At 44.0% G+C, this 24,802-nt stretch overlaps 1 protein-coding gene across 1 annotated transcript; it reads left to right on the top strand.

Annotated features, from left to right (window-relative positions):
- Positions 1–91: 91 nt before the first annotated feature.
- neur (E3 ubiquitin-protein ligase neur) lies at positions 92–13,995 on the top strand. The gene is made up of 11 exons (XM_037434102.2): positions 92–258; positions 2,702–2,933; positions 4,056–4,166; positions 4,545–4,714; positions 5,479–5,523; positions 7,001–7,095; positions 10,158–10,309; positions 10,823–11,112; positions 11,736–11,855; positions 12,405–12,500; positions 13,537–13,995. Exons 1-11 carry the CDS (start codon positions 234–236, stop codon positions 13,710–13,712), a joined length of 1,512 nt encoding a protein of 503 aa, XP_037289999.1. The 5' UTR covers positions 92–233; the 3' UTR covers positions 13,713–13,995.
- Positions 13,996–24,802: the final 10,807 nt, after the last annotated feature.

Raw genomic sequence — 24,802 nt, 5'->3', positions numbered from 1 at the left:
AAAGCCAGTCGAAGCGAAGACTTCATTCTAGCCAAATCAAAATCTGGCCACTGCTGTGCGCCCGCCAGCGAAGTGTGTGCGCTTGCCGAGTTGTTTTTCGGCGTACAAAAGTTCGTTCTGGGTGTCACCTGTGCGTACCGGTTTGCAGCAGCTCCAAGAAGCGTGCTTTATTGTTCAACTGGAATATGTAGTGCAGCCTTCGCGACAACAATTCGTCTCGATGCGTCAGTGACATGGGCAACACCAACGCGACACAGTGTAAGTGCCAGGCATTTTCGCTACGACCCTCTTATCAACCGCTCGTACAGTGTTTTTACATATTTGATATCCCCTATGGGCGTGGCGAAGCTGCACGGGCACTCTTCACTTGATAATTTATGCTTTTGCGGTTCAAATATTCGTGACCTAGAGTGACCCAAAACGGACTGTGACCGGCCGTTCGTGTCGGGAAAAAAAAAATGTGCGGGAACGTTTTGCTTCCGCTGATGCAACGCGAAACTATGGGCGTAAATCTTGGCATGGTTTCGGAACTCGTCGCCTCGCGCTTGGGGACACGACAGGTTTTTAAGAAAGTTGGCTTTACGGAGAAAGCATTCGAGCGGCCGTTTTTTGGTGGGGTCTTCCTTGTTCCCCCGATAACACCTGCTCTTGCGCGACGAAAGCGAAGGTGTAATGCTTGTCTCGCCACATTGCTTAGGTTTTGTTTGACTGCATACTTGCTGAAGCTCAGTCCCCCGTATTTTCGTATAATCTCTTCGTTATCGATTGCTTTTATTTCCTTCCTACACGCCCTTTTTAATTTGTGCGCTCACAGGCCTAAAATGCTGGGCTTCCCGCGTTACTTTCGTCGTTGCTCGGTCGTGTTTGCAGTGTGTCTATCGCGAATGATGTGGGTTACGCGCAATTATGTCATCACCTACTGATAAATAAGACTGCATTGGGCTACCGAGAGAGTCACCGCTCGTATAAAGCGCTGTCTCTACAATTCAATGACGTGCGCGTAGTATTTATAGCTTCAAAGTAGGTGTTCTGAAACTATTTTCATTATCGGCACACTTCCGAATATACGAGCGTATACCATACGGTAAGCCATATTGCTGCAAATGTTTCGCTTATGAAGGGCGATTTCCGGCAGTACTAGCTCAGATCTGGCCTTATCGATAACGCCGCGCGGTTGCGTTATCGAAAACTAATCGCACCGCGTTCTTGCCAATTTAGTCAGGTGCTGAGGCAAAAGCGTACTTGTAGTGGCTGGCAACCAGCAAATTACATTTTTAGAACACTGTAATTGCTGCAGAACCGCGCGTACTTAAGGAGTAACCGTATGACCGCACTAAAATTAATCATTATTAAAAAAAACGTGTTAATTGCGGTTCAGTGTATCACGTGAAACATACTTACATACGGCTCGCAAATAAGTTTGTACGTTTGGTGTACATTTAAGCAGTTTACTGAGCTATCCTGTTAGTTGTTTATGGGATGCAATTGTTTGCTTTTTCATTTTCGTCAGTTTTATTTGGGTGTAGACTCAACTAGAATTATTGACTCAACTGGGCTCTAGAAATTTTTCAAGGCTATTGCCTCACTAAAAAAAGAAAAAAAATCTCTAATGCTACCACTAAGTAAATATGTAGACTACCAATCCTTCATCGTTCTTTGTGCACTTACACACATCGTAGGCAATTATATAATTCGCATGTGGTGATTCATTTAGTGCTGCTGGATTCGCTGCTTGGAACTACGGCACGACACTTCCATTCGAAGTGGCTTTCAAGAAAGTGTTTGCCCGAGCTTGTGTATTACAACAGAAATTCCTATTTTGAGAGGAGGTAATAAAAGCCTCACCATCCAAAAAAATTTCGGAAACACCCAATAAAGTGCCCCCTGATAGTTCATTGGGCAGCTTGCTTATGTTGTTGCCAGTAAGTCACACTGGCTTACAACTGTTCAAAAAACCCTTCATAACACAATATTTGGTATCAAGTTGTCTGAACAGGAGTAGGTGGACCAGACAGATTTAGCTGATTGGTACAAATAATAACTGGGTCTTAAGTGCCAAAACCACTAAAGGAATTGGAGGCACTCGTGCTGAGAACTGCGGCAATTTTGACCTTAAATGAGCACTGACATCGCAGAGAACATGGGCCTCTAGCATTTCACCTCCATCCTAGCGAGACTGTCACTTTTCTGTCTTCCTCCCTCGGTCGCTTCCTCTCTCATTAGCTTACCTTCTACGTAGTGAGCTCCACACACACGTCTATTTGTTCGGCGAAATGCTTATTTTATGCGTGCCAGTCCTCCGGCGGTTCGTGCTGACCGTTTCTGTACACTCGCACTGGTGTTCAAAAACCTTCGGTTTTCAAAAGAAGCTAGTGGGCTGCTTCTTTCTTCCGCAACTGTGGCTGCGATTAGAGCAACCTGCGATTGCGCCCATAACCGTCGTGGAGGAAGAAACTAGTAAGTTTAATTAACCGCGGTTCATAAAAATGGCCGATTGTTCAGAGCAGTAACGTTGAGTGACGTAGGTGCAAGCTATGTATAGGAAGAGAATAAGTGTGCAGATGACAGAAATATATATATATATACTGTTATAGGTACCATACAAAGTCATCTCCCACGTACTCCTTTGTTAAAGCTAACAGCATTCTGTAATGTAGCGGTGGCCAGTTACAACATTATCTTGTCTCCTGGATGTTCACAGTGTCACAGACTCCTCTAGGAACAGCTGGGACAACATCTTTCAGCAGTGGCCAGCCAATGGGCTTCCACGAAGTGCATGGCGAAAACGTGCGCTTGGAGCAAGGTGGCAAAGTGGCACGCCGAGCCGAAAGCTTCTGCAAGGCTATTGTCTTCAGCTCAAGGCCGGTGCAGGTCAATGAGAGGGTGGTGCTACGCATCACAGAGCTCTCTAACGGTTGGAGCGGGGCACTGAGGCAAGTGCTCTTCCATCATCAATAAGCTTCAGCCTGCTGATATATGAAAGTACTTGAACTGTCTCGGTACACAATGAAAGTTCCTATGGGTCAGAGACAACTGCGAAAGAAAAAATGTTACACGTAAACAGGGAACAAAAAGTGATACTGCGGCCGAAACTAAGCGGCTGCCTGTAACTTGATTGTGACACATCTGTACAAAGCTCACAGAATGGAACCGGGCTTCGAAAATTCGTTTTTATCTAGTGGTTTGTGAAGAATCTCGAGATAGCCACATTGTGATGAGGCCAATCTGGCTAATAAAAATGGTGTTGGCTCGGATTGCAAGTGAACATTTCACTGATGCGACACAAACTGAAAGTGGTAGGTGCAAAAATATGTGCAATGATTGGCCCTGATTTGCCGCACTTCCTTCTTGCGGCAACATGCATCTTTCTCGATAAGTGAAATGCTTGCAAATAATACACCTTTTCTCGTTGAGTTTGTACGAAGTATGGCTGGGTCTGGAACAAGGAGCCTCATCTTGGTAGACACAGCCACACGAAGACTGGAAAAGCATGGGGGTCGTTGTTGATAGTTTAAATTTAATTGTACTTATGAAATTAAAGGAAATTGAAGTGGACGAAAGAACTCTCGACTGATGGGGAAAACCGATAGACTTCGCGTTATGCATACAATGCTCTACCAATTGTGCTACTGCAGTGGCCGTTCTCCGGTTCACTTTCTTGTATGTTTCCGCGTGTTTGCCATCTCTCAGTGTGTTAGCAGTGCCTCTTGTAGCCATGACCAAGAACATGCAGCGTAATTTTTGTTGTGCGTCTGGTGCATAAATAAATAAGTACCTCCTAATGACACCGTAAAGTAACCATCTCAGTATCCGAGGATTTTTTGTGGCATGGGAGCTTGCCTTGCGCTTATCAAAGTGGCTAACTGCCTCCGCATGCACAGCTGAGCCAAGCAAAGTGTTACATTTGAAGCATTTTGAAATGGTACTAATGTGCAGTGCGACACAGTGATAAGGAGGTATTTATGTGCATGGGCTGATTAAAAATGACAGCGGTGAATTGCTGAAAACTGAAATTATTGCCCGACTCATCCTTCCACTTGCTTTTCTTTAAACAGGCTGGGCTTCACGTCCCATGACCCTAGCACTCTACAGGGAACTCTACCGAAATATGCATGCCCGGATTTGACGAACAGGCCCGGTAACTGGGCCAAGGCACTGGGCGAAAGGTGCGGTTCTTTGTCATAAGTCTCTTTTTGCAGGTGGTCTGTTCTTCCTAGGTTAATATGCTCACACAGAGATTACTTTTTTATTCTTTTTTACCCAATTGCACAAAGTTTTGCCTACTATTTCGCCTGTATTGGCCACATGATTGATGGGTGCTCAATTGATATAATCTAGCAAAAGCCTTCTTTATATGCCTTTGTAGTTAGTGCTGTCCTGGAATGTTTTGTACAAGGTTTGGCTTGCTTATGTAATTAGGGCAACGTAGCAAGTGTAAAAAAAATAGTTTTGAAGAAAGAATTTTTGCAGTAAGTCCTAAAATATTAAGTTTATGAGTATCATTGTTGACGCCTTCAGCTTGCAGATTGCGCTAACTTTTGCAGGTACGCCGTGGCAGACACATTGCTGCATTACTATGTCAACAACGCGGGTGAGGTCTTCTTTGGCATCAATGGTGAAGAGAAGGGTCTTTTTCTGAATGGCGTTGATGTCAGGGGACCTCTATGGGCACTTATTGATATTTATGGAAACACCACAGCCATCAAGATGGTTGGTAAGCGGCTTTAAATATACTTTGCTTGCCTCTGTATCCTCTTAAAAACATTTACCTAAATTTCTACACACTGGAAACTGAACCATGACAGGTTTGTCTCCCGTTTTCTGTGCGTTGGGTTCACGAGCCAGCATACTCGCTCAGTTATTATCACAAAGGCTCCGGTCGACCCATGAGTATGAGTCTAAGTAAGCCAGGCTGAGCTAAGTATATTGCTAATTTCAAGTGCTGAGCACAACATTGCTAAATCTGAGTGCACAAATTAACATAGCTGAGTAAAATTACTTGTGAATCCACGTACCATACGAGTCATAAAGATTTTTTTATTTTTTGAGTGCGTTTGAGTGTGTTTCATTTGTAGGGCATACAGTTCTTTATCTACCTGTTTTAATTTTGGTGAAGTTTTATCTTTTTACCTTGTTATTTTGTTAACCTCATTAAACATGCTAGAGGACTGTTGGTAGTCCGTAAAAGTGTTCGATTAAAAAAGTTAGGCTCGCCTTTTAATCTGTTGTCGCCTCCTGATTTACAAGCATGCTTTGAGCTTATAAAAAGGTGTGCTCGGAGGCAACAACTTGGGATACACTAATGCACATCCGTGATTACATCTTGATATAATTTGAAATCGTACTTTTTCTTAAAGTGCAGTCAGTAATGGTTTCTCATTTTACATTGAATTGAAAGGCACACAAAAATGTCCAAGCATGTGGGCAGTAGGAAGAATGCACCAATCACTTCTAATGCTTTTTTTTTTTTTCTTGCAGAGGATGAGCAATTACTGAACAACCGAAATGAAATGATTCGAAATGGTAAGTTATTTGTCAGAGTTGAAGATTTTGACTTCGATCACTGTAGTATTCTAGCTATTAAATATTCTTGCTACATGTGGTGTACCGCTGGAGCCTACTTTTCGACAACAGGTTTTCTTCATGGCTGCAGTTGCAGCATTAAAGAATAAGTCCTGCTTGCATGAATGATGGAAAAACTATAAACGGCTAGAGAAAACAAAAATGAACCGTATTATCCTCTGGTAATCATTGTCGGGAATAAAATTTTCTTGTAACTAGCATAAACGCACTGGCGTAGATGAGCAAAGACATTCTTGGAACAAGACCAAGCACACTTTTATCTTATCACATTTCTGGAAACGTTTCTCTTGTCGAAACAATGCAGGTCACAGAAAATACAGTTTAACCTCTTTTAAAGGGGGAAGCTCCGGGAAGCAGTTCTTGTATTTTATATGCGACGTCCTTATAAGCAAGGTACCATGCATGCAATTTATTATCAACCCGTATTTTACTGTGGGCACCCTGGGATCTCTTATACCCATTTGTCTCTTATATCAGTGTCTTTTATAAGCAGGGGTTCGAATGTATTGCGAAACGGTAAAGTAACCTTCAAAGAGATTGTGTAGGAGTGTGGCTCGAGTTTGCTAACACTTTGCTACGCACACTTAGCTGTGACCTTGATCAGCCTGTGGCCGAAAATTTGTAACCGCACATTTTCCAATGCGATTTCTCTTTAGTTTAGACATTGTCAGTTAGGAAATTGCCACTTACTTTTATTAGTCTCATCAGTTGGCCACACACATTAAACAATAACTGTGGCACTAAATGTAGTCAAAAGACACTGCCACAGAATCGCGGCTCATATCTCTATTATTGTCATGCTGCTGCTAAATGTAGATTACAAACCTCTGTGTGCACTTGAACATCATACATCGAATCATAAACGTCTATTACCACTGTGATCACATCGGTCATTTTTTGTCGCTTCAACACTCCATTTTTGTCGAGCATGCACTTTGAGGCTATAGTTTGCGCCAATCAAAATTGCTTGAAAAATACTCTCACTGCTTAACGTGTTAACTAATGTTGGACATATGCTTTTGTGACTTGGTCACTTGGATTAGCTTTGCTTGTCCTCAGCCTTAGGCCCATCAGCGCTTCAGTAGTTTCAGTTCGGAAAAGGTGTGTTGTCAACGTATCAATATTCAAACATGTCCTTCCTGCTTGACCACTCGGCCTAGCAGTATCAAAGCTGATGTGTCTGGATTATGGCACAAGGGGCTGCATTTCGCCCAAAAGTTAGGTCACCCCTATAATTCGGCATGTCTAGATTACTGATCAGTTACTATATTTGGTTCTGTTTTATAACTGCCCTGGATAATTTGTCTTCTTGCTTTTAAGTGTTGCTAGCTGCATGCATTCACATTTACGCATCAGTTAAGTTGATGTAAATTCGCGTTGAACGTGCCTCATAACAACTTCTGATTGTACTTTGCAGTCGCCTTAAACACTGGCGGTGTGGAGGACCTTATTCGACAGATGGAATTGGTTAATTCTAGAGAGACAGCAGCGATGGCTCCAGTGATTGCCGATGTATGTATGGGATTTGATTAGTCTATCTGTAATTTTTGTTGTGGCTACTGCAGAAGAATGTCTACCTTACCAGCACCACTTGCAACATAATGCATTGAACTTGCACCCCCATGGAGTTCACTTTTGTCGTAATTTTTCCCATCTCTCTCGCTACTGCTGAAGTTAATATCCAGGTTTCTTGTAAACCACCTACTTTAGGCTTTCTGGTTGTAGCATTGTGTTGGCTACTCAATTGTGGCAGCCATGTTCTTTTATGTTCGAATGTAAAAATGCTCACTTAAAGTACCAAAAAACCCTTGAGGGTTTTTTTTTGTCAAGTGCTTCTCAAAAAAATGTGTTTTTTTTATCTTGTTGAAGTAAATTCGATGAATTTCCGAAAAAGTTTTTTTTGTGTGAATGGAAAGGGAAAAAAAATTGTGCTGTTACACACACATGGTGTATTTGTAACAGCAAGGTAAGTTCTTAAAAAGCATAAATGACTACTGTATTTACTCGAATCTAGGCCGACCCCAATTCTAAGCCGACCACGAAAAGTCCAAAGCCCTAAAAAAAAATTGTCTCGAATGTAGGCTGAACTAAACAACCAAGGCAGCGTTCACATAGAGAAAACATTTATTGAACATAAAGATGAAACAAAGCAGTTGGTCTGTGATACAAATTACTCGAGAGACATACAGGCCCTAGTCCAGTTGTGTGTGTTTCTTTGTAGTTTTTTTTACGCCGCTTCTAGCTATTTGCATCATAAAGATGCCGTGCTTTCAGATTCCACGTTCATTCTGAGCCGTAATTGCCGACTTCCTGACGCTGTCTTCAAACAGTGCGCAATCCTTTGTGCCATCAAGCACACTGGATATGCCGCTATTCTTAAAAGAGTGCACAATCAAAGTTCCTGGGATGTCATCCCACGGTGTAGCCCCTCCAGTGACGCACATTTATTTGTCCACTCTAAAGTCCGGCCCGCTTGAACATTGCATGATGACTCTGCGGCTAGGACAGTTTTCTTTTTATAAGCGGCATTACGATGACAGCGCCTCTTTGGCACCAACGAGTACACCGCACACACACTTGTGTGCGGTGTACTCGAAGCATGACTCGAAATGACAGACTGCTCTCCTCAACACTTGCCACAAAGATCAAAATGGCGGCTTCATGTGTGTACTTACACCAGGTGTTGACTCGGCTAACAACGACTACAATACCATCTAGGTGGCCCTAGGTGTGCATCACTTTTGTCAGTGAAAAATGGCGCGTTTTTTTTTAAATCTCAAATCAAAGCCGACTTTGGAGTTTGATAGAAAAAAATTTGAAAAAAAAAAAACTATTGGCCTAGATCCAAATAAATACGGTATCATTACATGTTGATGTCTGTGCGATTCAAACACTTATAAAAGTTACGAAGTGACGTTAATTTGAAATGCAGAGGCAAAAAGGCCACTTTTGATGCAGTCTGCATGAGACAAGAAAGCAATTTTTGCGAGTCTCCGAAACTGGAAATCCAACGACATCATTTTTGTCAGACAGCGCCTTTACAGAAACAAGCGTAATCATTTACCGAAGAGCAATAAACAAGAGAGTAACAAACCCCACACCTTTTGAAATATTGTGAACCAGAAAGTCATCAGTCTTGCAAGCGCAACAAACAGGAACCGGCCAAAGTGTGAAATCGAAACTATTCAGCCCATCGCTGTCGCAAAGCATTGAAGAAAACAAACATCGGGGCAAGGAAAAAATATCACATATGCTCGCAGTGTGGTAACACATGTCAAGCAAAAGTAACTATCCAAAAAAGGCGTGGGTTTTAAACGTACAGGTAGTGAAGTACATGTACACCTTTGACCCAAAAAGGGTTAAGGTACCAATCCATTTTCCTGCTTTGGAAGGAAGTATTCTTTTGAAAGCAATGTGGTTAGTTAAAGGAACACTGAAACGAAATCTGGAAATTTTGTGAAAATGGTAAAAACGAGCTGTCACTGTACCATTACACCAAAGAAGTCCTCAGTTTTTAACCTCCCGCAGGGGTCTTGTTTTCTATCTATTTGTGAGTGTGCGCCAAGCCACTTGACCCACATGAGTTGGAAGTTGTCACGATGCGGCTTTCTCTTTCGAGGGCTAGCGAACCAGCCGGCCGCGGTCTTTAAAAGTGCGCACGCCGTCACATAGCTGCACAGTATGCATTCGCGTCGCGGTCCATTCACCAGCAATGACTTACCTCTGATGATGCGAACCACTTTAATATGTGAAGAAACCACAGTTACGAGCCCAATGTACGAAACACAAAGAAGAGTAGGCGGCCATTGACGTGCCAGATAGGAAATGCAAGCCACAACCAATGGTCCAGCGTGCAGGGACAGCAGCAAATAATGTTGCAGAGATTGTAAATTGTGCTGTTTCATCAGCTTCGTTGAGACAAAAAAGCTGTTATTACAACGGAATGAATACATCGTGGTTCATCATTCTGTATGTATCAAAGCATTAAGCACAACTAAAGGTTACTGAAAAAAGAATTATTCTCGTCTTCTTCTTTTTTTTTTAATCGCTTTGTTGTATTCATCATTTTTAGCACTTAAACCCTCATTCTGCTGTAAAACATTGCCTACAAAATTATTCTTCTGGATTCCTTGAACATTTGCATGTGCTTCTGCTGCCTTTTTGTTGTTGTCAAAGTCTAAATTGTTCTAAGCAGGCCCTGGAATTTCAACACTCGTGACCGCAGCATTGTTTCCTGTCAGGATTGGAACTAGCTGGCCGACGTTTGGCTGCCGGCTAGGTGCCACAATTTAGAAAATCCAAGAGTCCCTCTATGCGTTTTTTTTTTTAGAAGTATTCGGGTTTTGCTCTTGCAACGTAATATGGGCCTGTCGCCTGAATTTTTGCAGGATTACCGGTGACAAGTAATGCACCAGCAGTCATGAAAATCAAACGTTCCCGGACCACTATGCCATGTATTTCTTTGGAAGCGTGGCCTGGGAACTTTTGACCAAGGCATTGCCTTGCATCTAGGCTATAGCAATTTTCAGCAGGTTAGCCTGCCCAGATTTACCTGAATCTTGTGCAATACGCAGGCATCGAGTTTGGATACACTTGACGGCACGCCATTGCAATCTCCGCCCCACCGTCGTCCCACCACCATGCACGCTCCTAGCAGTGCAACTTGGCAGCGTCTGGTGTTCCACAGTGTGCTAGGTCCAAACTGCAGGCTAGACCCGATGGACAAGTGAGTGGGAGTTGCCTGGCACTTTGGCGCTGCCTGAAAAAGATCACGCTTTGTAATGATTGCTTCTGCCATAAAGTTGTTCGAGTGAATTTCTCGGCCATTTTTCATGCATCAGCAAAGGCCACTGTGGGTAATATCAGATAAGTACGCGTGGGGTAAAGTGAAATTTTTTGGACAGATTTGTTGTTTGAATGAAATCGCTGCTTCTAATATGATTGGTTTTGTACCTATTTCCGCACGTCTATTGGTAAACACAGCTCCTGACACAACATATTTTCCTGGTTCCTCTATGTTCAATTTAACGAAAGTCTACTGTATTAATACAATTTTGGGCATATTACCCGAAAAAAAAGTAACATTGCTATGGCTGACTACCAGGAGACAGAAAGTAATTTTGCTGCTCTGTATACAATTTTTTTAGTTTACATGAAGTGCCTAGTGTGCATTTATGCATTAGTTGGTTTTTGTCTCGCATTATTTTTCCGACAGCCTTATTAATGTTATCCTTTACAGGCTAGTCGCAGAACGTTGCGACATTGGCGAGCAGCGGGCGTTCGTCTTCGCTTCGCGAACCCTTTGTCCGAATGAGCGGCTTACAATCAAGGTGACAGGCATGGACCAACTGCTATCCGGTTCTCTGGCCTTTGGCCTGACGACATGCAATCCGGCATCTCTCCAACACACTGCATCTGAACTCCCTGCCGACCTGGAAGCACTACTCGATCGGCCAGAGTACTGGGTCTTCCAGAAGGACATTCCCTGTTTACTCAATGATGAACTCACCTTTGTCACTGGGGATGACGGTTCGTGGAGCTTTTAACTTTATGAGCGTTTAGTGTGCTTGCACTAGCTGCAGTTCGGTAACACGTCCAAAGTGTGAGATTGGAAATATTTAATCAACTACTTTACATTGTGTTTTCATGCATGAAGTTGCATTTCAGGTTGAAATAGAATGATGCTTTGACAAATAGTGCTAACTTTTTTACAGAACTCACGAGTGCCGTTCTTAATTGTTCAGCTGTGTCATCACTATGGGCGATTCCGGAAGTGACAGTCACTTGCATCTTGTTATTCGTTGTATCGGGCTTTTGTTGCACACAAGTGAATCTTCTTATGCGAAAGTATGCCATTGCACAATATATACCTTTAAGTTCATCTTTAACTTCTACCTTTAATTGATTACCATCTCATTCTGAAACCCTGAAAGTGCACTTCATTTAATGAAAATGTGATTAGTTGAACCGCTCTGTCTCCAGTTCTAGTGAATTGGCACAGTCGCACTTGTTGCAATCAACTCAAGATGTTGAATCTGAAAAAACAGAAGGGTACTCCCGCAACTTCAGCTTACGTTGGAGTTGCACGTGGGGCTCGGGGAGGAATCCTGTGCACTTTTGTACACGGGTAATTCGTTTCTGTGCTCTTGCAGGAAAGGTTCAGTACTCTCAGAACAACGGACCATTCAAAATGCTTATGTACGTGGACGGCACGCAACAATTCTATCCATTTTTCGACATCGCTGGCAGGGTGACAAGGATCAGGCTTGTTGGTTAGTCTTTGCTCTCTTGTCTTTCCCAGTCTTGGTGCATTTATTTTGCTGCTTTGCCAACTTTTTGGAGCTTACAACAGTGGTTGCCTTACTTGTCAGTGTCATCATTGGTGTCTGCAGTGTTTTTTTTAATGAATCTCCTTCTGTGTGGAAAGCAAAAATTAAGGTGCAGAAAGCTTACGATTGCCTTTTCTTTAACAGTAAAACAAGGCTTTTGCTGCGTGTCAGTTTCAGACGTGCTGTGATACTTTAGCAGCTAGAATCACACTGCTAAGCTTGATAATGTTTGCTTCCTGGCCACGCCGGCTAAGATTCAAAACCCTTCTGTGTTTACATTTAGGCCCACATCAGTTAAATAAATATAGATGGCAAAAATAATCTGTTGGTATCCCGCTATGGCTTACCTAATGATCGTGGCAGAGTTCTGGTGCGCGAAGCAGTGAAGTAAATTTTAAATACTGGATGCTAGAATAGTTGGCCATGTCTTCTGATACTCTTCTTCCTTTTATGTTTGTATAAAAGATTACAAAAGACATTATAAACTTGCAGGGAGCAAACGAGGATCACCCGTAACCAAAATAGAGCAAAGCACAGAGCAGCCCATCGTCGAGAAGAGCACTGCGAAAGCGCCCAAAAAACCACTTGGTAAGGACGGCTGAACAGTATTAGTGCTGCTAATCTTGATACTAGAGCAGTAACGCTGATTAACCTCAGTATGACAGAAGTTACAGCATAAAAGCTGCTTCATTACACTCTCAACTGCCGACTTTTCAGATGTGCTTGAAAATTCAGACCCTTCTACGGTACCACAAGCTCCGCGAACGCCCCCCTGTGAAGTTAATGCATAAAAACGTCTGAAATTTCTTGCATTTCATTGTCAGATTTTTCAGACTATCTGTTCAAATTGCAGGTTCGAAAGAGCACTGGTTGAAGACACCACCACTGTAAATCGTGAACTTTTGTTAACCTTCGCTTGCTATGAATGCAATGAACTAATAAAATATTATAGCAATCTTTTGTCTCACAGTAGTGCTCAAAGTCCAAAATCCGACATCATGCTGATTCCGGTGTTGAAATATTTGGGGTGTCAAGATTGAGCCTGCATCACCTTCTAACACAGTCCAACTGGTGTCACGCTTGCCTCTTCTAACACAGTCCAACTGGTGTCACGCTCAGCTGGGTTCTTTCAGCTAGGGGCAGTACATGTGGGCACGTGCATTGTAGGCTTGTTTTGTTATTTTGTGTAGTAATCTAATTAGCTTTGCATGCCTTAGTGTTGGACGGTCATCACAGCCTGTGCGTGTGACGTCTTTACAGCACCAAACTCAAAACTGTACGATGCTCCGAACTTGAGTCATCTATATCGGCAGGCATCGCTACATCGCCATTTTCTGTCGACGCAGGGACTTTTGATTGGTGGAGATCGGTCGGGTGACATCAGCTGTAGAGCTTTAGGGACTGCAGACCAGGGAACTTAAATTGTGCTTTTATAGCTATTAAATGAACCCGCATGATGAAACGAGTCGAGGTATTGTATCAAATGGACGGCCAGCAGTCTAAATACACACGGAGCTGAAAACTTTTGGCGAATCATTTGTTATTCCTTTGTTTCCATTTTTGTAGAAAATACTAATAAGCCCATGCATCTGATCACTCTAATTTTGCATTGTCTTCTCCACAGAGGAACCTGACGACGACTGCCGAATATGCTTCGAGAAGCCAATCGACAGTGTGCTTGTGAAGTGTGGCCACTCGCTGACCTGCCACGAATGTGGCCTGAAGCTCCTGAAGGAAGCTCCTCAGTGCCCCGTCTGTCGACAGCGCATACAAGAAGTCATCCGCATCTACAAAGCCTAAGCTAGCTGGCGATAGTCGCCCGACTGCCTGTGTATCACTCGACAAACTGTGAACTGAAAATGTGGCGGTGTAGCGTGCAAAGCGAGTGTGCCGTTTCAGCGGAAATGCAGTCAACGAATTAACTTTGCCTCAAGTGAAACAGAAACCAACCGAAAAGCAGAAACCCTGAAGATTGCTGTGCAAGTTCTTTGCAGCATTGGGCTCATCTCATGCCTGAATATTTTTACCGTTCATGAAATTTTTCAGGCTTCTGAACCGTGCGTTTGTTGTAAAACTAATAGTTGTCCGCGGGTGCCATCATTTCTGAGCACTATGTGCTTGCAGCACCGCAGCATCCAGTGTTCCCAACAGAAACGTTGAGTAGAGCTACACATTACCAACAGAAACTATGGTGTAAAATTAGAATTTCTGTTGCGACACAGAAGTATCCTTCTGAATGAAACTGAAAAAATTTTTTAGTTCACGTACTTCATGCAAAAACAGCAAACTGGAGTATATGTTTACAGTAGCAGAAAAGATTTATGCCTCCACAAAGAAAGTCCTCCTGCTCCACTCCTTCAGGTTTTCAGTGCAGTAGCTCACAAAAATACAAGTGTATTGATGCGTAAAATGAACCGTTACGTGCGTTCTCAGTTGGGGGCACTTCTTGGAATAAGTGCCCCGAATATAAGTAGGCGCAACTTTTAACGTGGTGTGTCAACCTCTATGGAATGGCTAAAGATTATTGCGCGATGTTTTCGAGAACTCTGGGCTTTTCTACCGCCTAGCACAATTTTTGCTGGTGTCAGATGCACAAGTGGTCACCATATTTGTTTGGTGTTGCTTATTCTGATGTTACGTTTACGTTAGTATTCTGTTCTTTAATGTAATTTTGCAGCAATAAGTTGCTATGCTCTATTATTTACGGTTAGTACTGCTGCAATTCTTTGAGACGAGCTAATGCGTAAAGCTTGTCAATAGAGATAGGACAGATTAACAACAAACAACGTCTTTTCTGGAATGTTTTTAGAAGTCTACGGTAAAGAGTCCTGCATTTTAAGGTTCTGCAACTTTATTTAGAAGAAATAAGTTCGGAGTATGCGATCATTGTAACTATACGCTTACAATAAAGTGAAGCGGTTGTTTTTTGCCTTGAACATATGTACAAAGCTGAGCCAAGGCTGTAAAAACTTTGCATGAGACAAGAAGGTGTCATTTATATGGGAGCCTAATGTTCATAATACAAAGGATTGTGTTTCATTCATGCCGATAACACCCTTCTGCAATGGTAAAGCTTTGTCCTGTACGGTCTTATGAATGACATGTGATTCCTCCTCGCTTTTTTTTTCTCTCCTAATGCATAACAATATGCTTACATATGTCTGAACATCATGCTATATGCAAGACATTTGACTGCGTTGATTCCCAGTGATTTTCACAAGAAACAAAACCACCAGTTGGTATAACGTAAAGCTTATATTGGTATTGTTGTACTGTTACCATGTCTACTGCCCGACTAATCACTCTCAGTTACTAATCACACTCACTCTCAGGTTTCCAGCAAATGAGAGATAAAAAGTATCTTTTACGACCTTGCTTTTGTTTCTTAGTTCTGAATTCAGCTTGCATTGTTGTAAATATGGTTTATATATATATGAAGGACTATTGGGCATCTTTTTTTTCTATGAATAAAACAGTCAATTAATAAACTTTGCAGGTTTTTTGTAGCCCTGGCAGTCTGGATCTTTTTCACATCGCCTTGGCATACCTCAATGAAGTTTAGGGGGATATTCAAAAACAAGGCTTTTCTTTGCAGAGTTCAAAAGTAACCTCCTCTTTTGCCAAATAAATAAAAACGAAGTTCTGAAATCAATGCCCTGCTGGTACTGTAAGGTGATTATCGCTTGTCTTGGTGACATCTCTGACACTGGCCCAATCGTATTGACCCATGTCTACATATATGTGGACAAAAACGATGATGGGGGGGATTTAGCGGACACCAGGTAGTGGGCCTCTGGTTTGACTCAAGAGCGAAGAAGACAATCTTGTGGCTCAGCTATTGAGAACACGCTGCTTTCGCTGTCTCAAGGCATACCTGTGCTTTGTTCGCGTTGTACCGCGACACTGGTAGAGGTGCTGGCCTGGACCCCGCCTAATGCTCCACACTCCCACGGGGAGCCGTTCATCCAGCCCGGACACACTTGTCGACACTCCTGTGCATCGCTTCAGTAGTGGCTTGCGAGGCCTCCCTTCAGAGTTCACCCCATCGCAGGAACACTCTATAAGGCTCCGCTCACATCTACCAATGGCCACTGCCAGTCCACAACAGTTACTATGAAACAGTAGTTTGCAAACCCCATCTCAGGTAGCCCTTTTTTTCACCGCTGGTGCCTGATCGCTTTGGTGGTGGAGCACATGAAGACGTCGAAAACTGGCTTGATTACTATGAACGTGTCGCCAACACCAACCAGTGGTCTCTTGAACAAAGGCTTTCCTGCGCCTATTTTTATCTCTATGACAGTGCTCGTACTTGGTAGGAGAACAAAGAAGGCAGCTTGTCAACATGGAGTGACTTTAAAAGAGCGATGATTGACACATTTGCCGATGTTGACCGGCGCGAACGTGTGCAGCATTTACTCGAGCTACGGGTTCAGAAACCCAATGAAACGGTCGCAATGTTCACTGTGGACCTGGCCCGTCTCTTCCGTAGAGCTGACCCGCACATGACCAACGACAAAAGGTTACGCTACCTCATGCGCGGCGTTAAAGAGCAATTGTTCGCCGAACTTTTGCGGAACCCGCCCAGCGCCGTGACAGACCTCATCAAAGAAGCTACGGCTATCGAACGGGCACTTCACCTACGATGCCGACAATACGATCGCTTGTCCAGCAGCGCCCACATTCAAGTCGCCGCTACGACATCTGACAATCAAAGCTCGTTGCGCGATTCAATACGAAAGATTGTTCGCGAAGAGCTGCTGAAGCTGTGGACTGTGATTACGGAACCACCCAAGGCGTCTGTCGCTGAAGTCGTTCGCGAAAAAATACGCCAAGCATTTTCAACAGCTGATCCTACTCACGATCAGCGACCTATTAGCCATGCAGCCGCGCTTCGCCACCTGTTGCACCGTCGTACCACCAGCCATCGGCAGCCGTTCCTTGATCGCCACCGCAAGAACAGACAACGCGGCGCCCTGCCATCGTGCCGCCGTTCGAAATGTCGCAGTACCAAGAGCTGTCTCCCAATGATACACGGCATTTGCCACATTACGAGCCGTTGCAACGTCCACAGCTTCGTAAAACAGACGCGTGGCGCACTGTACATTGGCGTCCGCTTTGTTTTACCTTCGGAGGTGTGGGCCACATTTCCCGTCATTGCTGGCACCGTGTCGATACGTTTCGACCTCTTCGGCAATGGTCGGATGATCGACGCGCCAACGACGACTACGCACCACGCCGGGAAGCTCCTTTTCAAGGACTGCCCTTGTCTCAGTTTCATTTTGACAACCGCCGTGCCAACGACGACAGTGTGCCTGATTACCAGCCAGGTTTGAGACATCGACCACGCTCTCCGCCTCTGGCATATTCGCCTTCGTCGCACCACCACACTATAGCCGACGTCAGTGGAAAGAGGTCACCAAGTCCACACTGGGGAAACTGAAAGGGGCGACCTCCGGGGGTGAGGTTGCAGACCGTCAAGGCGATGAAAAAAAGCCCCCGTTACTCTTACCACAGGACGCCGTAAAGTCGAGCAGTTGTAACACCGACGAAACTGTGACCACAGATCTTACCATTTCTGTAGACGGACAGCAAGTAACAGCCTTAGTTGACACCGGTGTCGACTTTTCTATCATAAGTGGAAAGCTTGCCATACGCCTAAAAAAGTGAAGACTACGTGGATGGGACCTCGCCTGAGGACAGCAGGCGGCCAGCTGTTGATGCCTATCGGAAGCTGTACAGCAAGGCTCGACAACGGTGGCTCTTCTTTCGTGGCGACGCTCGTCATCTTCACCTCATGTTGCAAGGACTTGATTATAGGGATGGACTTCTTAGAGAATATGGTGCCGTCATCAGCAACCTGGACCATTCAATTACGTTCCGTTACAGCCCCGGTTTAGTTGACTGTTTAGACGCAGTATGTAACACTTTACGTATGATTGATGATGATGTAGTCGTCCCGCCACGGTCATGCACTCTTGTTTCGGTGGAAGGGCACGAAGCGTTTGTAGCGAAGGCATTGCCGACCAAATTGGCTCGCTGCTATTTAACCAGGGCATTTCGGTTGCACGAGGTATCGTCCGTCTCACTGGTGGACGCACGAATTTACTTCTGACCAACTTTAGTACTGAGCGCCGGCATCTTCCGAAGGGCGCAGCTATCACTTCGTACGACGATATCGTAGAAATGCGAGGCAGTTTATGTTTGTCGGTATTGGACGAAGCGCCTAATCAAGAACCAGAACCCGTTCTCGACGTTGGCATCACCCTGTCAAAGGACGAGCGACAGAGACTTCTTCAGCTGCTAGCCGAATTCCGCGACTGCTTTTCATCGACATCATGAGTTGGTCGAACACCTTTGACAAAGCATTGAATAATCACCGAGGACACGGCGACACCTATCCACCAGAACCCTCATCGTGTAGCTTTAAAGGAACGCGAAGCCATACAACAAGCCGTGAAAATGCTTGAAGATGATGTCATTCAACCATCACAGAGCCCCTGGGCATCGCTTGTAGGGCTAGTAAAGAAAAAGGACGGCACCCTGCATTTTTGCGTGGACTACAGGAAGCTGAATCGGGTGACCAAGAAAGATGTGTACCCGCTCCCACGTATTGATGACTCCCTTGACAGACTTCGGCATGGTCGCTACTTTTCTTCCATAGACTTGAGGAGTGGATACTGGGAGATCGAGGTAGACCCAAGATATCAAGAAAAAACCGCTTTTGTGACCCCAGATGGTTTATACGAATTTAAAGTCTTGCCTTTCGGTTTGTGCTCCGCGCGCGCGTCTTTTCAAAGGTTTATGGACACGGTACTTTCGGAATTGAAGTGGAAGACGTGCCTAGTCTACCTGGACGACGTTATAGTGTTTTCGACCACTTTTGATGAGCATCTAAAAAGGCTGGAAGTTGTTTTACGTGCCATACGGTCCGGGGGCCTAACATTGAAACCAGAACAGTGTCATTTCTGTTTTCACGAACTTCAGTTTCTCGGTCACGTCGTCAGCAATGCAGCCGTCCGGCCCGATCCTGGAAAAATTGCCGCCGTCGCACAGTTCCTAGTACCCTCCAATAAGAAGGCTGTCAGACGCTTCCTGGGCCTTTGTGCCTATTATCGCCGGTTTATCGCAGACCTCGCCCGCAATGCATCATCATTAACTCGTCTCACAAGAGACGACATTGTCTTTGAGTGGAGAGAACAGGTGGCTGCCTTTAATGACCTACGCCAACGTCTTCAAACGCCCCCGGTGCTTGCCCACTTCGAAGAAGAAGCCCCGACGATGCTTCACACTGACGCTAGCAATGTAGGTCTTGGGGCTGTGCTTGTGCGACGGCAAGGGGACACAGATAGAGTGATCCCCTACGCAAGCCGAACGCTAACACACGCAGAGGCTAACTATTTAACAACAGAGAAAGAATGCCGCTCCGTAGTATGGGCAGTGATGAAATTTCGCCCGTACTTGTATGGCCGGCACTTCAAAGTTATTAGTGATCATCACTCCCTTTGCTGGTTAACTAATCTAAAAGATCCCACCAGCCGATTAGCGCGTTGGAGCCTAAGACTGCAAGAGTTGGACATGACGGTCGTACACAAGTCAGGCAAGCGACATATGGATGCTGACTGTCTGTCTCGTTCACCCATTGAGTCGGCAACCCTACCTGAGGAGGAGGAAACGGCATTTCTCGGTGTCCTCGACACGACCGCCATTGCTCAGCAACAACGTGACGACACTTGAGTTGCTTGGCTTACTTAACTACTTGGATGGCAGATCTCCGAAGGTGCCAAGAGTTTTCGCAAGAGTGTTGTCATTGTTTTGTTTAGGGGCGGCGTACTCTAGAAAAGAAACTTTTCGTCGACAGGATCCACCTATCTGCTCGTCATCCCAGCAGCCCTTCTTACCGAAGTACTCAAAGCATGCCACAACGAGGTGACTTCTGGTCATTTGGGTTACACGAGAACGTTGGCCAGAGTACAGCAAAAGTATTACTGGCCGAGACTAACCACAGCCGTGAAGCACCATGTTCGTACCTGTCTCGACTGCCAGCGAAGCAAGTCGCCACCGACTAAACCAGCTGGCCTCCTGCAACCCGTGCAGGTCCCAACAGCTCCATTCTACCAGATCGGCATGGACATTTTGGGCCCACTACCTACTTCTATTGCAGGGAACCGCTGGGTTATCGTCGCCACAGATTATCTGACCCATTATGCCGAAACAAAGGCTATCCAGAGAGGTACATCAGCGGAGGTGGCAAGATTTTTCATCGAGAATATTGTACTGAGGCATGGTGCACCAACCGTCGTGACCACAGACAGAGGACCCGCATTTACGGCAGCTCTTTGGATCACGTCCTAATGCTGTGGGGAACAACGCATCGTAAGACCACCGCCTACCACCCACAAACAAACGGGCTGACGGAGCGTCTGAACAAAACCATTAAAGACATGCTTTCGATGTACGTAGATGTTGAACACAAAAATTGGGATGAAATCTTGCCATACATAACGTTTGCGTACAACACGGCGAAGTAAGAAACGATCCGCATGACCCCGTTCAGCCTTGTTCATGGACGAGAAGTATGAACTATGTTAGATGCGATGCTACCACATTAAAGTGACGACATGGACCCAGACGCCAACATGTTTACGGAACGCGCCGAAGAAGTTAGGCAAATTGCACATTTACGGATCCGCCAGCAGCAAGAGTACGATGCAGGCCGCTACAATGGTCACCGCAGAATAGTTGTCTATCAAACTGGCGACCAAGTATGAATTTGGACACCTGTACGGAAACGAGGACTTTCTGAAAAGCTCTTAAGAAGATACTTTGGGTCATACCGAGTGCTGCGACAACTGAGTAATGTCGATTATGAAGTTGCTCCCGACAGTTCGTGTAGCACCAAGCGTCGCCAGCACCATCCTGAACTCGTTCACGTAGTGCGCATGAAGCCTTACGTCAGTGAGTGATTGCGTGAGACTTTTCTTTAAAAAAAAAAAAACTGCATTATTGACTTCACATCGGGTCGATGCTCTATGAGAGGGAGGCAAATGACCCGTGTCTACATGTGGACAAAAACGACGATGGGGAGATTTAGCGGACACCAGGTAGTGGGCCTCTGGCTTGACTCGAGAACGAAGAAGACAATCTTGGGGCTCAACTGTAGAGAACACGCTGCTTTCGCTGTCCCAAGGCGTACCTGCACTTTGTTCACGTTGTAGTGCGACAGTATGGCCTCCAAGATGATTTGGTAATTCAGCGAACAGATTACGGCTGCCATGCCAACCTCAAAAGCTGAGCATGGCAACAGGTGAAGGAGGAGAAACACAGTTGTACATTAAGTAGTGATTTAATTTTAAGAGGAGTAAAAACCTCCGGAGAGAGTGGACATTTGTGTAAGGCTTAGCATGTAATAAATAAACCTTTGACTACCTTTGCTTGTGTAAAGCACATTAAAAAAAATAAATTGTTGCTGATTCATGACATGAAATAGACATATTCTATGCACCATCGAAGTTCTCATAGTGTCTCTAGGAATCTGAAAGCGCTGTTTTTTATTTAATGTTTAACTGGAAAAAAGAAAAAGCAAGTTCGATATTCGGCTAGTAGCCTTTTGCATGTCTTGTGGAATATATAATTCCGCTTAAGTTTCTTATGTGTACTCTTGATTAGGCAGAACAAAAGTGTTTATCAATTTTTGGTTCTGTTGGATGAAATGTAGGCTGAGAACTGTGCGATGTCTTGTGAAAAGTACTTTTGCATTGCTGTTTTCCTTATTTTTTTTAGAAATATTTACATATATTTATATTTTTTGTCTATTTCTTTTAAGTTAAGAAAAAGGGTTGGCACTTCTTTTATTATTGCGGTTTCACCTCTGACTGTTGGATATATCTCTATATTGTGTGTTCCTGCAATGTTCAAAGGCCTCTTTTTGCAGTTTTACTTTTCTAGTACCTGTGATGTGTTCCAACTCTGTCCCGAGATCAGTTTTCTGTTTGTCCGTGAAATTTTGTTGACATTTCCGCTGTTTTTTTTTTTTTGCATATCACGATTCAACTAAGTAATAAAGTACATAAAATGTTTTTCGGAAATTACTAGATGATTGTAAGTGACTTATAATACACGTAGGTTATGGAAAAGCTCTGTAACTCTGCATATCAGGCTATGTGCTCTAGCATCGAGGCAACTGTACTAGTATTGTCAAACACCAAATACAATCATTTATGTATTTTTTTATTCTACTAATGTGGAATCGTGAAGCCTCAAGGAAGCAGCTGCATAAATGTCCAATATCCTTTGAATACCTCAACTCTATGCTGATGTCCGTTGTTTGAAAAGCACTTCAAGAAGACATGGTGTACGACAATTCTATTAAAAAGTATAGTTAAGATTTGTAGCTTCTCATTCAACTGACTGGATACTCACTGCGATGACTTCACTGGGCTGATGTTCAAGGTTAGGTTGAGAACTACTCGTTGAACATTCATCACTTTTGTCTCTAGTGACCTGCTGTTTCTCGCATCGACTTTGCTGTGAAGAGCTATCTGTGGTTCGTGGAGAGCGTTCATTGCCAAGTTTGTTAAGACCTACAGGAAATGTTTAAATTTATATTAGTGTTTCTATCACGTGTATAGTCATTACATGCTGACTATTCTTGAGTGAAGAATTGCATGTTCAAAGAAACGGCCCTTGTTTTTCAATACGTGGCATGCAGGACTTCGTGAAATTTCTGGCATAGGCACCAACTGTTCACCGCCTGTGACACAGACTACTGCTTTTGATATGGCCTGGCATCGTGAACATGGAATGGCTTTACAGTGTATATTTTGCTTAACTTTCTTGTAATAGTGATCTTCAGGGGATTCATACAAATGCTCCTTGTAGCGCTTGAGCCATTGTTATTCTCACAAAATGCTCATTCTGGCCTGAAGGCATGAAGCATTGGAGCGGTGGTAATTTAAAGTTTGAATTAGTATTATGCTAGGAGCAAGCCTTCGATTGTCACTTCCCGAGTATAGGCAATATGTGCTAGACTCTGTATCTTTATTTAGAAGAGACAACAGGCTCGCAAGTTTCTAAACAAACTTGGCTCTGTCACATTTGAGAAGGGTTATGTGCCTTGCTAGGAACTTCGAAAGAGTAGTACCGCTCTACTTGTACAGCATAACCACTACACACTGTACCTTGTTATGATTCCTTGCTAGTTAAGCTCCGAATGCATTCCACTCAGCTGCAAAACTTTTGCACAATACTGCTGTTCATATACGAAATGCAGCCATTCGGGAGCTTACGAAGCGTGGCATTCACTTTACACATTTACTGTGAAAAAGCTGCCATTTTTATTGATAAGTCAGGCCGCCTCCAATCTATGCTTTTCGTCGCATGTTTCTAATTTTGACTTCAGCACTCGTCAGTTAAAAAGTATGCCTTGTTTGTTCTCCTTGTGGCATGCACTCTTGATCCATTCCGGGCTGTGGTCTTTTTCTGCTATTGTTCATGCACTGCATGTCCTAGGTCCGTTGCTGTTGCACACATAGAACGTATAGAGCCTTTCTGAACTGTGTCATATGGACACTGAGCGTCTGCATAGCTCAAATATCGGAAAACATTTATGTGGTGAGTTCAGCGTTGCACTGTAAAATGCACATAACTATGAGAACAAAGTCTTGTTTTTTCCTTCTCTTTCGAGCTTTGTAATACTGAAATTATTTATCATGTAGCTTGGAAATGATTTGTACTTGCCCATTTTCACTGTGGTTAACCTTCTGAAAGGCGTATTAATTAATGAATGCCCATTTTTGTTATTCAGCTGTACCTCTGATGTGCAAGAGAGAGGGTATTTCAATCAAGAGCAGTTGCCCTTTAGGCTGATTCTCTGCAGTTTCCTTTTGTGCTGAGTCATCTGAAAATAAAGACAGTTTTATGATGCATAATAGTCTGCATTGTCATGTTGCCTAGTGTTGAGATCATTTGTCACATCAATTTTGCCTTTTCCTTATCTTTGTTTTTACATACGCATGTTGAATGTAAGAATTTCAAGTGGTCGCCTTGAACAACCCATACGACCCTCATGGCTACGCCACTGTCAAGAACATTGTGAAGCGCACGCATTTTCAAGTATGAATCTTTTTGTTGCTGCTAACCTGCTCCTAATTGAAACCATGCTGCTCTAATGCTCATGATTTCTTCTTGTGCTCAGCTAAACTGCCCCAGTCCGGCTGCGGTGACTGCATTTTAGATGCAGGGGGAAATGTTGTGGGCCTGTGTGCTCAGATTTTGGCGCATGTTAAAGAACCCCAGGTGGTCGAAATTTCCGTATCCCTGCACTACGGCGTCTCTCATAATCATGAGGTGGTTTTGGGACGTTAAACACGTCAGATCACTTTAACTGCCCCAGTATGAAGATTTTTGAGCTCAAATTGCACCAGGAGCATGTCCAGCTGGCTCGCTCGTGACACTGTTATCTTTGCAAGTAGGCAATGTATAGCGTGCGTGCTGATGAACAACTTGCAGCTGGCTGCTGTTTAGCCTACGCTCGGCGAAAACTTTTCTTCGCAGCACTGAGGACAGTGGCATAGTGCAGAGCCAAATCGCATGTCTGCAGCTGCACAAATTTAGTTTGGTGATAATTTTCTCATTTGCCTTGCTAAAATGCATACTGCTTTACTTATTATGAGAGCTCAACGGTTGCGGGAAACTGTAGGTAAAATAAAGTTGCTGTTCACTTTGTAAGAATACTTTCCTTATCTTTCCATTTCCTAGACAGAACCACCTTTTCAGCCCACCTGTCTTCCAAGGAAACACGGCGTCCGTGACGTCGTAGTGTGGCCACAAACGCACTGTTCTCCAAGAAAAACATATTCATAATAGGACGCTATGTGTTCGCTGAACAATCG

This window comes from Rhipicephalus microplus, chromosome 3 (genome assembly GCF_043290135.1).
Source record: "Rhipicephalus microplus isolate Deutch F79 chromosome 3, USDA_Rmic, whole genome shotgun sequence".
NCBI classification, from domain to species: domain Eukaryota; kingdom Metazoa; phylum Arthropoda; class Arachnida; order Ixodida; family Ixodidae; genus Rhipicephalus; species Rhipicephalus microplus.
Note: the sequence above shows the minus strand (reverse complement) of the source record. Positions and strands in the feature narration are given on the sequence as shown.

Excerpts from the sequence above, each read along its gene's own strand:
- neur (XM_037434102.2), top strand. The coding sequence starts at position 234 with ATGGGCAACACCAACGCGACACAGT. Across the intron at positions 2,934-4,055 it reads GGTTGGAGCGGGGCACTGAG|GCTGGGCTTCACGTCCCATG; the intron begins GCAAGTGCTCTT and ends TTCTTTAAACAG. Across the intron at positions 7,096-10,157 it reads TGGCTCCAGTGATTGCCGAT|GCATCGAGTTTGGATACACT; the intron begins GTATGTATGGGA and ends TGCAATACGCAG.